At 54.4% G+C, this 14977-nt stretch overlaps 1 protein-coding gene across 12 annotated transcripts in view; it reads right to left on the reverse strand.

Annotated features, from left to right (window-relative positions):
• CCDC33 (coiled-coil domain containing 33) overlaps nucleotides 1-14977 on the reverse strand; it is a 111902-nt gene that overhangs the window by 64211 nt on the left and 32714 nt on the right. For 10 of the 12 annotated variants that reach the window (XM_045059028.1, XM_045059034.1, XM_045059035.1 and 7 more), the window contains 3 exons: nucleotides 6945-7078; nucleotides 2747-2856; nucleotides 1067-1183 (listed from right to left, as the gene is read on the reverse strand). The exons of 1 other annotated variant lie outside the window; for it this stretch is intronic. In XM_045059028.1, coding sequence (XP_044914963.1) covers nucleotides 1067-1183; nucleotides 2747-2856; nucleotides 6945-7078 — 361 coding nt within the window. The remainder of the gene's footprint in view (nucleotides 1-1066; nucleotides 1184-2746; nucleotides 2857-6944; nucleotides 7079-14977) is intronic. One more of the 12 variants, XM_045059039.1, reaches the window with a different exon arrangement.

Consider the following 14977-nt stretch of genomic DNA (forward strand, 5'->3'; position numbering starts at 1 on the left):
TACTGCTGGCAGATCTCAGGAAAGAACATGATGGAAAAGGGAGGGAGATTAGAACAGGGGGAGATTAGAACAGACCTACAGGTCTGATATACACTGGCATGCAAGGTGGCTGTGGGGAAGCAGAGATGTGGGTCAGGAGCTCTGGACTTCCATACCAGACTCTCCAAGTCTCGGTGTCCCCAGCTGTGAAATGGGACTAAAGAACACTTTTGTCCTGTCAGGCTTATAGTGTCGTGGGGTGGGTCAGATCAGCCACGTTGGGGCAGGGGAAGCCCAGAGCTTGGGCCTTCTCGGATCCCCCTCTCATACTCAGGCCAACACTACTTAAGTCTGTCATCTCTGGGAAGTTTGAAGGCTGTAGGGGAAAGGGAGGGGGGATAGGTCCCTGGACATCTTTCCAGAGCATTGCCCATCTTTCTGAAGCTGCTGAAAAGCTGAGAAATAGAAGGTTGGGGCATCATGTGTGCCAGCAAGGTCTAAGCTGAGCCAAGCCTGGAGGAGGCTCCGTAAGCAGTTATTGAATGAATGAATGAATGAATGAATGCCTAATTGGAAGGTCAGCCAAACCTCTTCAGAAATAGGACTCAAAGAAGAGGGGGAGGCCCTAAAATTTTGGGGGTTGTGGGTCAGGGGTCCCTACTCCAAGTGGGACAGAAAAGGAGAGAAACAGGAAGGGAATGTGGGCCAAGGTGGGGGGCCTTTTCCTCCCCACCCCCCATGAGATTCAAACAGACATAAGGCTTTGGGAGCCTCCCTTTCTCCATCCTCCCTGCTTGGTATGTGTGGAGCAGAGCAGGACTATATGCCTGGGAAGTGCTGGAAGAGGTTAGGCATCATTTTCATCTCCATCCCTAACCCATCATCCCCGTCATCCCAGGGTGGGTTCTTCACAAAATACTTTGGCTATTCTTGGAAGGCCTTGTTGCATTCTTCCTTCTTAATTTCTTCCCCAGACACCCCTCCCCGCCCCACAAAGTCAGGCTAACCAGAGGTGGCCAAGGGGAGGGCCTGGGGTCTGCTCCAAGCTTGCCCCTTCACCCCCCACCCCCTGCTCCAGTCCTGGCACCTCCAGAGCTGTGTGGTTGCTGCCGATGTCGCGGTGGAAGAAACTGCCTTTCCGAACGATGGTCACATACAGTTGGGTCTTGGCAGTGGCTTCCTCAGCTTTCCCAGACTGGGAGGGCTGGGGACAGGGCAAGGGAAGAAGACACACAAGAAGGAGAGTGACTAAGGGGCAGACCCTGGCCATAAATCCAGCCCTCTGCACACAATCACTTGGCATTGCTCCACCGGGGCTCCGAGCTGATAATTAAAGCTCATGGTCCCTGCGAGCCCTTCCAAGATCAATATAATAAATCTTCCCTTTTCTATTTGAATATTTCATCGCCCTCACAAGGACCACTGCCTGCCTGCTCTCTCTGTAAAGATGTGATAACAAGGCCTGGGTTGTAAGTGGACAGAGAGGCAGGAGGCCTGGGTGATGATCACAGAATCACAGCTAAAGCACTGTCTTCCAGGTGAGTCATGAATCTCTCTGGGCCTTCCTGGCCCTGCCTGCCCCAGGTATCTCATCCAGGCTTAGGGAAGGGGCATAAGGAAGGTAAAGACCCTAGGCCATGGTTGAGGTGGTGCTTGGAAAGAGGATCGACGCAGGACCTGGTGGGAAGCAGGGAGGGAGGAAAGGAGGGGAAGTGACCTGAACTGAGCACCCACAATGTGCCAGGTACCTCACTAGAGGCTTTATGCTCATTGTTGCATTCAGTTGTCCAGATGGCCATGCTCAGTGTCTCTATTTTGCCAATGAGAAGTAGAGGCCTAGGGGGTTAAGCGGCTGCTATGGATATATTGTTAGCAAGAGGCAGACCTGGGATAGAAACCCACACAATCTTGCGTCACATTGTTCTTTCCGCCAAACCATAATAGGGTCTGGAGTGCACACTGAGGGGAAAGTATGCTTCTGTTCATCTCTGGCCCAGTGCCTAGCATGCAATCAAAGAGTGAGTTCTTCCTTCCACCAATCGGCATGGGGGAGAGGGAGCGGGCAGGGGAGCTAGTCTGGGAAGTTCAGACCATGGACTGAGGTCCCTGAGGCTCCCCTCTCCAGGCTCATGTCAGGTTCCCTACAAGAGGGGTGCACTCCAGGGAGCACTTTCTTTCCCACACACCCCAACTCTCCTGGGCCTTCTTCCTGCTAAAGCAGTGTGTGGAGGCCGCACAGAAAGAACGGACTTGGGAGACAGCGTGACCTGGGCTCACCCTCCACTCTGCTACTCACTTGCTCTCTCACCCAGGTTGAGAGGATTCCTCTCTCTGGGTCCCAGTCCTATGTGTGCAAAACAGAATTCACCTTGAGGATTAAAGATGGTGTCTAGCCCAGGACCTGAAACACAGTAGGTACTATGAAAATACCATATTTCTTTGATTTTTAGATATATTCCCACTTTTAACATACATGAAATCAGAATATATCTCTAATTGGTGTATTCATTTCATGTAGTAGATGTTCTATGCTATTGGGCTGTTTTACAGAGATGAGTTTGGAGAATTCCAAATTTCTCATGGAAATCATTCATGTCTACCTGTCAGCTGTGCTTCCTGAGTCTCATACGACCCAAGACTTATCTTACTGTACGGTGAGCATGGGAGGCTCTGAGAGAATAGCTGGGCACATGAGGGTGGTTACCATCTGTTCTTCCTCTACCTGTTCCAGGCCCACATGGGCCCAGCACCCAGGGCCCTGACTCACCTTCACCAGCTCAAAGTGGTAGGGGTGGAAGAGACTCAGGTATTTGATGGGGATTTGGTAGGACAATAGCTCCTCTTTATTTTTATTGTCCATCACCTTGAGGACCATATCTGAAGAGAGAAAAAATGAGCTCAAGGTCAAAACAGGGCTTAGTGGACCAGCATCACCTCTGGTGAGGTGAGCCAGTGGGAGGTGAGACATTGCTGAGAGCGGAGAGCAGGGGCCATGCTGAGGAACCAACACATGTGTGGGACACACACATGTACACAACTTTAAAAGCACTGTTTGAGCTCCTGTGCAGGGCAAGTGTCCGTACTAGGTGCTGTTGGGATCCAAAGATGCAATTCTGTCCAGTGGTCCAGAAACTCCCAGCCCAGAGATGGACACACACAGTATGGAGCTCCCATCACAACAGACACACATGAGCTGGCACAGAGATATGCACGCAAGCAGGAATAGTACCTCTTCCTAGGAATAAGGCCGCTTCCCTTAGTCAAAGACGTTCTCACCAGCAGCTCACACAGGAAGGGGAGGGCTTATCTCCCACATGTTGTGAATGGGGAAACTGAGTCTCAGTAAGGAAAAGTGATTTGCTCAAGAAATCTTCCAATATCAATAAAATATCTTCAAGGAAATGAAAATTAGTCTAACACTAAGAATAATGCACCACTTAGAAAACTCCCTCTAAAGAGACTACATTTTGTCAAAAAATGCATGAACTTCAGGATGAACTCTGAGAACATCAATGACTTAGAAATAATCATGGAAATGCTCCTTAGTGAGCACCTGCTGTGTGCAAGACATGGGGATGGGTGCTCCTGAGTCATTATTCCAACAAATCGCCACCACAACCCCTCAAGTAGGCATCACCATCTGTTTTTAAACTGTGGACAGTGGAGCTAAGAGAGGTTTATATTACTTGATCACCATCACACAGCTAGTAAATGGCTGATGGGAGAGGCTAGGCTTGTAACCCTGGAGGCATCTTTTCATTCTGGAAGTCTATGGTGTGAGAGAGAAGAGGAGATGAGGAGGGAGGAAAAAAAGAGGAGGGAGGAGAATAAGAGAGATCGAGGAGGGAAGGATCTAAAAGATCTAGAGAAGAATGGAAAAGGGAGGATGGGAAGGACGAGAGTACCTGATGGAGACTGGGGTAGCCCCTTGCTCTTTGCCTCTTTCTTGAGACAAGGACACATCAGCACCATGGACAGCTGCTGGAGGGGCGGGTTCAGCAGTCTGGGAGCCCTGTGTGGCTGGGTCACTTGGAGCTGGGTGGGTCATTTGGATGAGCATATGGAGGGTCACCTGGGTGGGTCAGTCGGTTAAGTGTCCAGCTTTGGCTCAGGTCATGACCTCATAGTCTGTGAGTTCAAGCCCCGCGTCAGGCTCTGTGTTGACAGCTCAGATCCTGGAGCCTGCTTCGAATTCTGTGTCTCCCTCTCTCTCTGCACCTCCCCTGCTTGCACTCTGTCTCTCTGTCTCTCTGTCTCTCTCTCTCTCAAAAATAAACAAACATTAAAAGAATTTTAAAAATGACTATTGGAGGAGCATATGGAGGAGGATGAGGAGGAGGAAGAGGAGGAGGAGGAGGCAGAGGAGGAGGAGGAGGCAGAGGAGAAGAGTTTTGCTAATTACTCTTCCTTTCTTCTTTTTTCTCACTGCTACCCTGGAAACAGAGAGGGAAATACATTTGCCAGAGTCCCTCAAGAGCTGGCCAAGTGGGATCTGTGCTCGAAAGAAAGAAGGGGAAATGCGGAAATGGGCATCCAAAAGACCTGAAGTTGCCTTGAAGGAAGTAGAATAAGACAAGAGGTTTGGAGTGAGAAGACCTGGCTTCTAATACAAACACGCCAACTTGCTCTGTGACCTTTGTCAGTCACTTAACCTCTCTGAGCTTCATTTTCCTGCTCTGCAAAGTGTTAATATTTTAGAAAGGAAAATCGTTGTCTCTCTCCTAATATTGTTGCGGGGAGGGAAATGTGTTTTTCAAGCTATGAAAGTCTAAGCAAATGCTCCTTGTAGCTGTCACTATTTTCCTCTTCATTAACCATCTGTAGTGCTCTGTATACTCACCGAGCCCTGGGCAGAACTGAAAAAAATTCAGCTAGGGGATTCCAGTGCTCCCAGCCAAAACTTCATCAGTAGCTATGGCGGCTGCAGCCCCTCATGGCCACTACGCATGGGCCCTGAGTCCCTAAATCTGGTTGGAGTTTGCTGAAGCTGAAGAAGGGGTGAGTGTCCTGCATTTCCTCCTCCTACCCCAGTCTTTGGAGCCCTGTGTGGGCAGCCAGCAGATGAGCTGTGATTGGGGGGAATGGACAGCCATCCCTCCCTGTTCCTGTCTCCATGCTACTAACACGCTTCATCAGCTTCTTCTCTGGGCATTGTGCCTCCCCAGCCTCCCACCGCTCCCTCTGTGTGGCCAACAAGCCATTTCTGCCACCTGCCTGCTTTGGCCCTGACACGGGTCTGCAACTCCCCTTTGCTTTCATTAACACCTCCTTGAGCTCCCTCCCCCTTCCCTCCACCTCTTGGCTTGGCCCCCACCTCCCCACCCCCACCACAGACATCACCACAGCAACCAGTTCCAACCAGGTTCCAATGAGCATCCAGCGACTTCAATCTGCAAAGAGGCACCTGCCAATATTCCCTGCCTGCCCATGAGGCCTCGCTACCCTCTTGTTCCTGCAGTGAGTCCTGTCCCCTCTCTGCTGCACAGATGGGCCCCAAGGCCACTGACTCATCATGTCCTTTCCTATAGTTACATGACATGTGCAGAGCTCAAGGTGGGGTCCCAGACCACGTCTACTCACCACAAACCCTAACTTCCTGTCAGCCACATAGATACATGCACACACACACACACACATGCATACACACATACATGACACACAAACATGCATGCCTCTGGGTACAGACACAAGCATGTACTCACACACACCACGTTCACACATACATACGAGCCAGCGGGCAGGCATTCACAGAGACATGCACATTCAGGCGCACACAGGCACATGCGTGAAATCCTAGGTCAATTTTTTGTCCTCTTCCACATTTTCTCAATTCACCCCAACAGCCCCACCTATCCCTTTAGAGGCAGAAAAATATCATCTGGTGTGACCCAGAATTGGCTGTGTCCCCCTTTATTGATGGGCCTCCTCACCCTCTGTCTCTCATCTTCCTGCATCTTTAGCAGCTGGCTTTCTGCTCTTTATGAGGCAGACGGGAGTTCTAAGTCCCTGGTGAGATTTCAAGGGGGGGGAAGTAAAGCCGGTCCTCTGAGGGAAGGGCCACCTGCAAGATAGGAACTTGAAGTTCTTCTGACCGGATAAGAGCACAGACGCTGTGCACACCTGTGGGTCTGTGCTGACTATGCCTGATGCCAGTGCCCATAGCTGTCCTGGCATCTGCCAGTCAATACTCCTGGGTGCCCAGCCCCAGGTCTCACCCAAGAGTGGAAACCACGAAGTGCACACACATACTCATGTACACCTGTACCTGGAGATTTCGGTGTAAGCCCTGCCTTGAAAGACTTAAATCACCTCCAGTGTTAGAATTTGTTGAAAGACAGGAGCTAGAAAGGCTTCCGGGGGTGGAAGCAGAGGAACTAGTAGGCGGTTTCTATGACAGTGGCCCGTGGCCCTCAGGAAGCACAGGGACACCGCTGTCTCACAATGGGCAGTGCCCAGGAGACAAAGCAGGATAAGGAACCATTCTAGGGAAAAAGCTAGAACACTGGAGCCTCAGCGAGAGTGCGTATGGCTGATCCTAGGTCCTCCACTTATTGATTACCTGAGCTTGGGCCAGTTCCCTGAAACTCAGTGTTCCCATCTAAACAATGGGAACAGCACTGCTCCTCCCGGGAGGAGCTCCCAGTGAGTGATGTGTGGGGATGTGCCAGGAAGCTGTAATGTGCCATTTCAGTGGGAGATGGTAGTAATAACAACCATGAAAATAATAACAGCGGCCGTAAAAAGATAAGCTTTCATTGTCTGGGAAATTCATTTATGTGGAACAACTCATTTTTCGAGCAGACTGAGGAGATGAGGCGTGACAGTATTATGATTTTTTTTCCTTAAAGTGCTTTTAACTGAGCCCAAAGAGGTGTTCAGGTGGCTTCCAGCTGACTCAAGAGGGAGCCTGCCTCTGCCTCACACCCCTCCCGTGCACGCCAAGCCACGTTTCGCCCCCGCCTCACCTTCTTGTCCCGCATCCTCAGTTTGGAGCTCCACTTTGACCGTGTCCCCCCAGATGGGGGCTACGGTGGGCTCTGTGGTCACAGACGTGACTGCCTTGGCATTCTGGTCCTTCACATCCTCAGATGTGGTTTCCCTGGGGAGGGGAGGAGCAGGCTGAGTCAGAGGAAGGGTGTCCTGCCTGCTGCTCACCCCTTCTAGACACATTGTCCATAAATCTGAGCAAAGGGTGGACAGAGAATGGAGAGCTCCCTCCCAGGCAGACACACTCTTGTCATCCCAGGCCTAGGGGACGCCAGGTCTCTCTCCTTGGCTGCCCTGACCGCCTGGGGGACCACCCTGTCTCTCTGGCCACCGCTGAGGCCTTCACGTGGACTCAGGCACCCGAGGCCAAGGGTGGGGATGGGAATGGGGGTAGACTCCTTGCCTGTCTGACTTCCTGCCCTCTGCCTTGGCAGGGTTCCCCAGCAGGCGCCTGTGTGCATAGACTCCCCATCCTGACTCTCTTCTCCAGGTTCTGTTCAGTGGGAGGAAGTCTCTGGGCAGGGCAGCTGTGTGGTGCCCGCCTGGCTGGCTTCTCCTTTGACCTTCGTTTCCCTAAGCTGCTGGCCCAACTCCCAAGGCTCGGCCCAGCTTCCTGGGCTCTGAACCTTTTCAACGGAGCACATGCACACTACTGCCTTTTGCAGCACCCACTTCGTGCAGGGCCCTGGGCTGGACACTTAGAGCTGGGCACGGGGCAAGGCAGGGGGGCGGTGAGGGGTTGTGCAGGGCCAGCCTGTCCAAGGAGGGGTGGGATCTTGGGCCCTCTGCTTCCCAGTGCATCCCACAGGTATCTGACACTTATGTCCCTGAGCTCCCGAGCCATCAAACAGTTCAGCAAGAGAGTTAATACTTCTTCTGTTGAGGAGGTTATTATGTTGGGGCTGTAAATAGCACTGCTACATTAACTGCAGCAATCATGGGTGAGGAACCATCCCAGAGAGCCTGGAGCAGGGGGAGCCACGCCATGTACTCAGGAGGGGGAGGTGCTGTGCACCAATGGTTCCCCAGGCGGAAGCACAGATGGTGTCCTCACCAGCCTTGGCCCTACCCCGGAGGCCCCCAAAGGGAGTGTGGCGCAGGCGAGCTGGCCCAGAAACTCAGAGCCAAAGTGCCCCATATGGTAGCTAAATCAGCCTGTGGCCTTCCCAGCCCACCCTGTTCTTCCCCTCCAGGAAGCCTTCAGAGCCCCCTGGTCCTCACTGCTCCCTCTGGCCTCTGGACTTGAGTGACACAGCAGCCTGGATCTTTGCTCCCCAATTGTCTACAGGACTCCTGCGGACAACCATTCTTGTAAGAGTCCTGTCTCCAAGCTCCAGGGCTCAGCTGGAGATTCCTCTCTGCTTCAGCTGAGAGACAGTGTGGCCTGGTGATGACAACAGGGTCCCTGGAGTTCCTAATCGCAGCTCTGCCCCTTATTAGCTGTGTGACTTTGTCAAGGTACGTGCTCTTGTGGTACGTTACTTCCTTCACCTGTGAAATGGGGTTGATAATGCAGGGCGGTTGTGGGCATGAGATGAATTCATGTGTATAAAGTAGTTGACGTGTTGTTAAGTATCATGATGGTGCTAATCATCATAATCGTTTTAATTGCCCTTTTAATCATCATAATTGTTTTAATTGGCCTGGTGTCCCCCCATCTTGACCCCAACTCTGGGTCTACCTCTGAGGATCTTGGGCTGCCGTGGCCAAGGTATGGAGTCCTGGGGAGAGGACAGGCTTCAGAGCCACACACAACTGGGTCTGAGGCCGCAGTTACCTCTTGACCAGGCCACCTGCCCTCTCTGAGCCTCAGTTTCCTCCTCTGTAGGTGGGATCTCCCTCCCAGGGTGGTTATAAGGACTGGGAAGAAAGCATGTTAAGCTCTTGGCACACAGAAGGCCCCAGTTCATGTTATTCCTTCATTTATGACACAAGCTGGGTGTTTCTCAAAAGTCGCTGACCCAGGGCAGCCTGGCAGGGGCAGGGGAGCACCGAGAGAGGGCTGGGATGATGAGGGGCGTGCCTCCCAGACTCAGCCCTGGTCCAGACACTTCGTCTCTGCATACCTGTGAAGAAGGCCCCTCTGGCCCGGGGCTGTGAAGGAGGCTGCCAGGCTGGAGAGGAGAAGGCATCAAGGCTGGCAGGGGTTGGAGCTCCCTGCCTCCTGACTTGCTAACCTCCGCTAACTTAGGGGTGCCGTCTGAGCCCCTCCTCCTGCCCCTCTGTGCCTTACACTCTATGTAAGGATGAGGTCAGTCCTCTACACCCCAAACATCTGACCTGCTCCTGCACGGACACCCAGTATTTTGTGTCCCTGGGGGCTACCCAGTGCTCAGAGCAGACAGACTGAGGGTGAGCAAGGAACCTGAACCACAAGCAGTGCAGTGACAGAATGCAGGTCGGAACCCATGACCTGTACTTGCCAGCCTGTCTCCCTCTTGCTGGCAGGAGGGATTCCAGGTGGAAAGAGATGGGGAAGGACAATGGACAAGGCCAAGGGAGCCAGCTGGCGCTGACGCTGCTCAGGCATAGAAGGGGTTAAGCAAGCATCCCTTTCCTCCCTTCTCTCACCAGGAGAGGTCTGTCAGAGCTAGGTGAGTGGAGATGAAATAACTCAGGAGGGGTGAGGCCCCAGGGGAAGGAGGGAGGCTTTTAGCAGGTGGAGGGAGGCTGTCAGGGTAATGGCTTTTCCTGGCACAGCTGACTCCTTCAGGCCTTGATGCTATTCTAGAAACTAGAGATCTAGAGGGGCGAAGGGGGCCAGTTCACTCCTTGCTCCTAGTTCCCATTCTGCACCTCTCAGCTGGGCACATGGAAGGCTAGGTTGTAGGACCCCTGGCCCGTGATGGGGCTCAGGTCTCCCAGGGAAGCTTCCGAGCCCAGGGGACCTCTCCAGGACCTGCCTCCATATAGCTTACTATAAGAGCAGGATCCTCCCTCTGATCCTTAGAGCCCTGGCCTGGCTCTCGCAGGCAGGCCCTGGGGGAGCTGCTGGGTGCTTCAGGCTGGGAGCCTGCTGTCAGGGGCTTAGACTTAATCCAGTCATGGGAGGAGCAGTCATACCAGGATGGAACTGGGGTTGGGTTCAGGGGTACAGTTTAGCAATCCTGGGTCCCAAGCTGCCAAGAAACAGAAACCCCTCCCTACCAGGCCCACCCCCCAGCGCACTGGAGGGGTATGTGTGTGTTTGACAAAGCTGCCAGGAGGCCCTGGGGCTCCCGCCCAAGCAGGGGGTGGGGGCCAGGCCCAAGCACATCTGTGAGTGGGAGGGAAGAAGCCGGATTTTTTGGTTTCCTTCTACACTGTCACTAAGGGAGACTGTTGTCTGGCCCCAGAGGCCGTCGGTGAGGTGAGCAGTGGGAAAGTACAGGGCACTGATGGGGTGGTGAGTACAGGCTCCTGAGCCATTCCCCCACCCTCCACCCATCCTCTGAAATGCCCTCTAGAGCATGTATACCTCTAGGGGTGGGGGGTGTGCCATTGTCCCTGCCTCCAGGAAGTCTCCCCTGACCAGCCCCTCCACCAGCCCGTGCACGTGCGTGTGTGCACGGACACACAGGCTTCCCCAGGGAGGTCTGTGTGCCACACATTACCCCATCTCCATACCCTCCTCCACGTACCAGCCCTCAAGCTGCTTCCCAGTTCTCTGAGCCCACCCCCTGCCTTTGCCCTGCCTGTCTGCTTGGTCTCCCACACTCCTCAAGGTGTCAGAGCATGAACAAATGTCAAAGTCTGGCCTTGACAGGGTCCAGGGCTTTGGAAGCTCAGGATGCAGACCACCTGCTTGTCCTGAGTGTCGATCCCAGGGCAGCCCCTAGGGTATCAGGGGGAAAGGGCAGACCCTAATTTGGACCTGTTCTGGCTGCAGGGGTCCTGGCTAGGCAGGACCCGGAATCCTGGAAGACCAGAAGGATGTTCCCAGAAGCCCCAAGGAAGGAGATGCTTGGGCAGAATGAAGATGGACGAAGGGCAGAACCTTTACATAGATGGATGGGAGAACAAGAGGCCTTGTAATCTTTTGACCGGGTCCTCCACAACCCTATCACTTGCTCACCTGGGAAACTTAGAGGCAGGTGAGGAAACAGGTTCAGACTAAGATTCCTTAAGGCCAGATGCCCAGTGTGTCATGACTGGACCCCATTCTGTCCTGAGAAGGCAGCGCAGTTCCCCTCTACTTGCACTCTCCATGTCAGCCTCTGGGCCAGGAAGGCCAGCCTCCCCATCCCCCAGAAGTCTGAGGCAGCCTGACTCCCAGGCATGGACCTCCTTCCATCCCTGGAGGGCACAAAAAAACACAATGACCTGTCCCCTGCCCAGGTCTCCAGCCTTATGCAACAGGGGTAGAATGGGAGAGTTGGCCCCTGCAGAGGTGGTCACCTGAATGGGGTGGTCAAAGGCTGGATTCTTGGGTTTGTGACCCTGCCTGGGCTGGACTGGGGAGGCAAGGTTTCCTGGAGGATGCAGGGCTTGAACAGACAGAGAGGAGAACTTCCAGTCGGAGGATAGAGCCTGAGGCCTTGAGGAGCCGTGAACAGGTCTGGGGAGGGCATGGCTGGCTGACCCAGGGTCAGTGTGTTGGGACATGGGTTGGGGTAGTCAGAGACAACAGGGAGGCTTGTGGTCCTCCCTGACTTCGTGCCTTTTCCAGCCCTCTTCTCTCCACACGCATGTGCATTGTCCTCTGAGGCCAGACAGGAAGGAGGAGAAAGCCCTGCCTTCTTACCTCTGGCCTTGGCCAGGCTCCCCTGGGATTGCTGGGCAAGAAGGCTTCCTCAAAAGAGGAGCTAAGACCCCAGGCAGGAACGTCTGGTCTGAAGCTCCTTTCTCTCCCCCTCCCACCGTACCAGACAATAGCCCATCACCACCAACATCCCCCCTCCATGTGTGCCCCCCACCCAGCCCCCAGTACAGCTGGTTCTTATGGATTGTGAGCTCTTGGGAGGCTGCCACTTGAGGCATAAGAAGGGCTGTTATTCTCAGCAAAGCAATGGCTCTCATCCTGGGTTTCATTTATTAATTGGACTCTAATGAACCATCACTAATTGCTGATGGTGCTACACCACTACAGGTGGGCCTCGATTTAAGGAACAACCGACTCTGGAGCACTGGAGGCCAGCCAACTCCCCGTCCACATGGGCATGGCTGCTCCCCCCCCCCCCCCCACCGTACCTTCCCACAGGGGGCGGGTGCTGCCCTGGAAATCAGAAATGAGCACTCCGGTAGAGGGAAAATTCTTTCTACAAAACAAGAATTCTGCTCCTCACTTTCCTACCCATACTTCATCTGAAATAATCCCATTGTCCTCAGGGGAGCCCCTCAGGGTCAACCATGCACCCCTCTCCAAGCTCAGGGAGGCAGCAGGGCAGGGGGATTCGGTCCATACGACCCAGGGCAAAACCTCACCCCACAGAATTTTGTGATGGGTGCAAAGCCAGACTCAAGCTCCAGTCTGTTGGGCATGGTCATACCCTGCATCCTCTCCCAGGGAGGATTTCCTAGTTTTCTAGGGAAAACTTCTCTCTCCATGGAAGCAGGAGGTGGTGCATGGGCAAGTGTTATCTGCCAGCCTCTGGAGTGTCCAGCTGCGGTCAATCCCGTGGCCTAACTTGGCGAGGGGCCCAGAGAAACATCTTCTTAGGAAGGGAGAGGGTACAGCTGGCTAGGAAATACCATGGCCCTACGGGATGAAATGATAGTCCCTTGGCAAGGTATAGGCCTGGGTGAAACAGCCCTGGGAGGTCTCTCCATGACTTGAGATCCTTCTTGATCACTCTGAACACCCCCTCTCTGAGTATCAACTTCTCATGGATGTAGCCTTAGCGCAGGAGGAATGTGGACAGACATATAGGTGAACTTCCCAACCTCAGGAGAATGACCTGAATCACTCTCATTCTTGTCTCTGGCCTAACTTGCATGGTGTATGGTCCACATTCTGAGTCTGGCATCTCAGACATAGAGCCCTGCCTCCTGCCCCCTTCCCAAGAGACCAGCCTTCCCGAGGGGCCCAAATACCCAAGTGCTGGCTGGGGTCTGGAGCCTGCTCAGTCGCCCTCTGCCTTGGGAGACTGTGGGCAAAGGACAGGTGGGTATTACCTGTTTAGTACCCCCACCACACACACACACACACACACACACACACACACACACACGCTAGGTGAACCCCTCAAGGGCTTGTCTTGTCACTGCTGAAGCTGTTTCCAGTTCCCACCTAGGCACAGTGGGACCCAGCAAGTGTTTACTGAATGGGGGAAGGTGTGGCAGAACCTTCCTTTCCTCTCCAGCTCTGCTAGGCCAGGCCCCTGGCCCAGACTGCTGGGAACCTGCTCTGATCTGGGGCAGCTTCTCAGTACTGCCTCAGAAGCAGCTGTTGGGCTGGGACGAGGGTTCAGACCTCAAGTTCTAAGCCCAAGTACATCCTCAAAGGGAGGGAAGCGGAGCCCAGCTGCGGGGACTGGGCTCCCCGAAGGCCCTGGGGCCCCAGGGCCGGATCCTGGGTCTGGTTTTCCTGCCACACTGACATCCTAAGGGCCCCCAGTCATAGTCACAGGCTGGCCCCAGGCCCTGCTTCTCCAACACCCCCAGGGCACCCTAGCATGTACACGGCCTTTCCACAGGCCCCAGAGCTGCCCGAAAGTCAGGCAACGGCTGACAGGGAGGGAGATACGGGACAATCAACCTCTCTCCCCACTCAGGGCCAGCAAATCTGCCCCTACCTTTGTTTGGGGGCAGCCACCGCCTGCCCTCCCCAGGGATAAAACCCCACAGCCTCCTGAGCATTTCTGGGCCAGTCATGCTGAAGGCCGGAGAGAGTGGATTAGTGTTCAGGCTCACAGGCTGTGGGTTTGAGTCTCAGCCCTACCGACTGCGTGGGCTCATCCCTTAAACATCTCTGAGCTCATGACAGTGTTCCATATCTCACAGGCTTCTGGATGGATGGTGAGCCCCAGGGGGGCAGGGGGGAAGGGGACGAGAAGGCCGGTTTGGGAAGCCTGAGTCTGAGGTGGAGTATACATCGGCTGGTGGGTCCATGGGGCTGCAGGGCAGGAGAGAGGACTGGGCTGGAGCTAGACATTCCTGGACCTTCAGGACAGGGCTTGGGGGTAGCCTGGGATGAGGGAGATCTTCAGGGAGTGGGGGGGAATGAGAGATCCAGGGAGATGCCAAGGACTAAACAGGGAGCACCAACATTGACCGGGTATGGGGTGAAAGGATCCCACAGAGGAGTGGCCAGAGAGAAGAGGGAATCAAAGGGGGCTCATCCTGGAAGCGAAGAAAGAGGGGGCTTCAGGAAGGGGGGGTGTGCCTCTGAGACACATATAGAGAGTGGGTCCCCACAGGGAGGCCCCTGGGAGAAGAGGACAGCTGGCCAAGTTGGAGGCTGAGTCTGAATGGGTGGAGGGATCAGGAGGAGAAGACATGACGCGAGGCCCAGAGATTCAGCTGCGCAGAGGTGTTTGGTCTGTGTGTAGAAACTGGCTAATTTCACACAACAGTGTGGATTTCTGACTTCTCATGAAAAACAGAGACAGCCCACAACCCAAGCCTACAGTCCTCCATGGCAGGAACCTGAGGGGCTGACTGAGGGCTGCTTCCCCGAAGGAGCCCTGCGCTCTTGACTTGGTCTCACACACCCGGCCGCTTTCAGCATCTGTGGAGCCAGCTCCTCAGGCCTGAAGGCCCTGACTTTGCTGCCCCCGGTGCCCCTCCCTCTGATGGAAGCTCACGGCGTGTAGGGAGACGGCACAAGGGCAGGAGGAGCTGAACTGGACCCCAAGCCCCAGTTCCCTGCCCAGTAGCCTGCCTCCTTCTTTGATGGATGCCAGACCATGCAGCATCTGACCTGGAAGCCTCAGGTGGGAAGCAAGGGGCACAGAAGCCAGTCAAAGCCCCGAGGGGGGACCCCACTTCCTGGCCATCTGTGATGCCCCGGAGGCAGGGGTGGGGGAAGGAGGGGCCCTGTCAGCAGCTTTGCCCGTGCTTAGAAATAAGCAGCCGAGACAGCCTGTGTGTT

The sequence above is a fragment of the Felis catus genome, chromosome B3 (genome assembly GCF_018350175.1).
Source record: "Felis catus isolate Fca126 chromosome B3, F.catus_Fca126_mat1.0, whole genome shotgun sequence".
NCBI lineage: Eukaryota > Metazoa > Chordata > Mammalia > Carnivora > Felidae > Felis > Felis catus.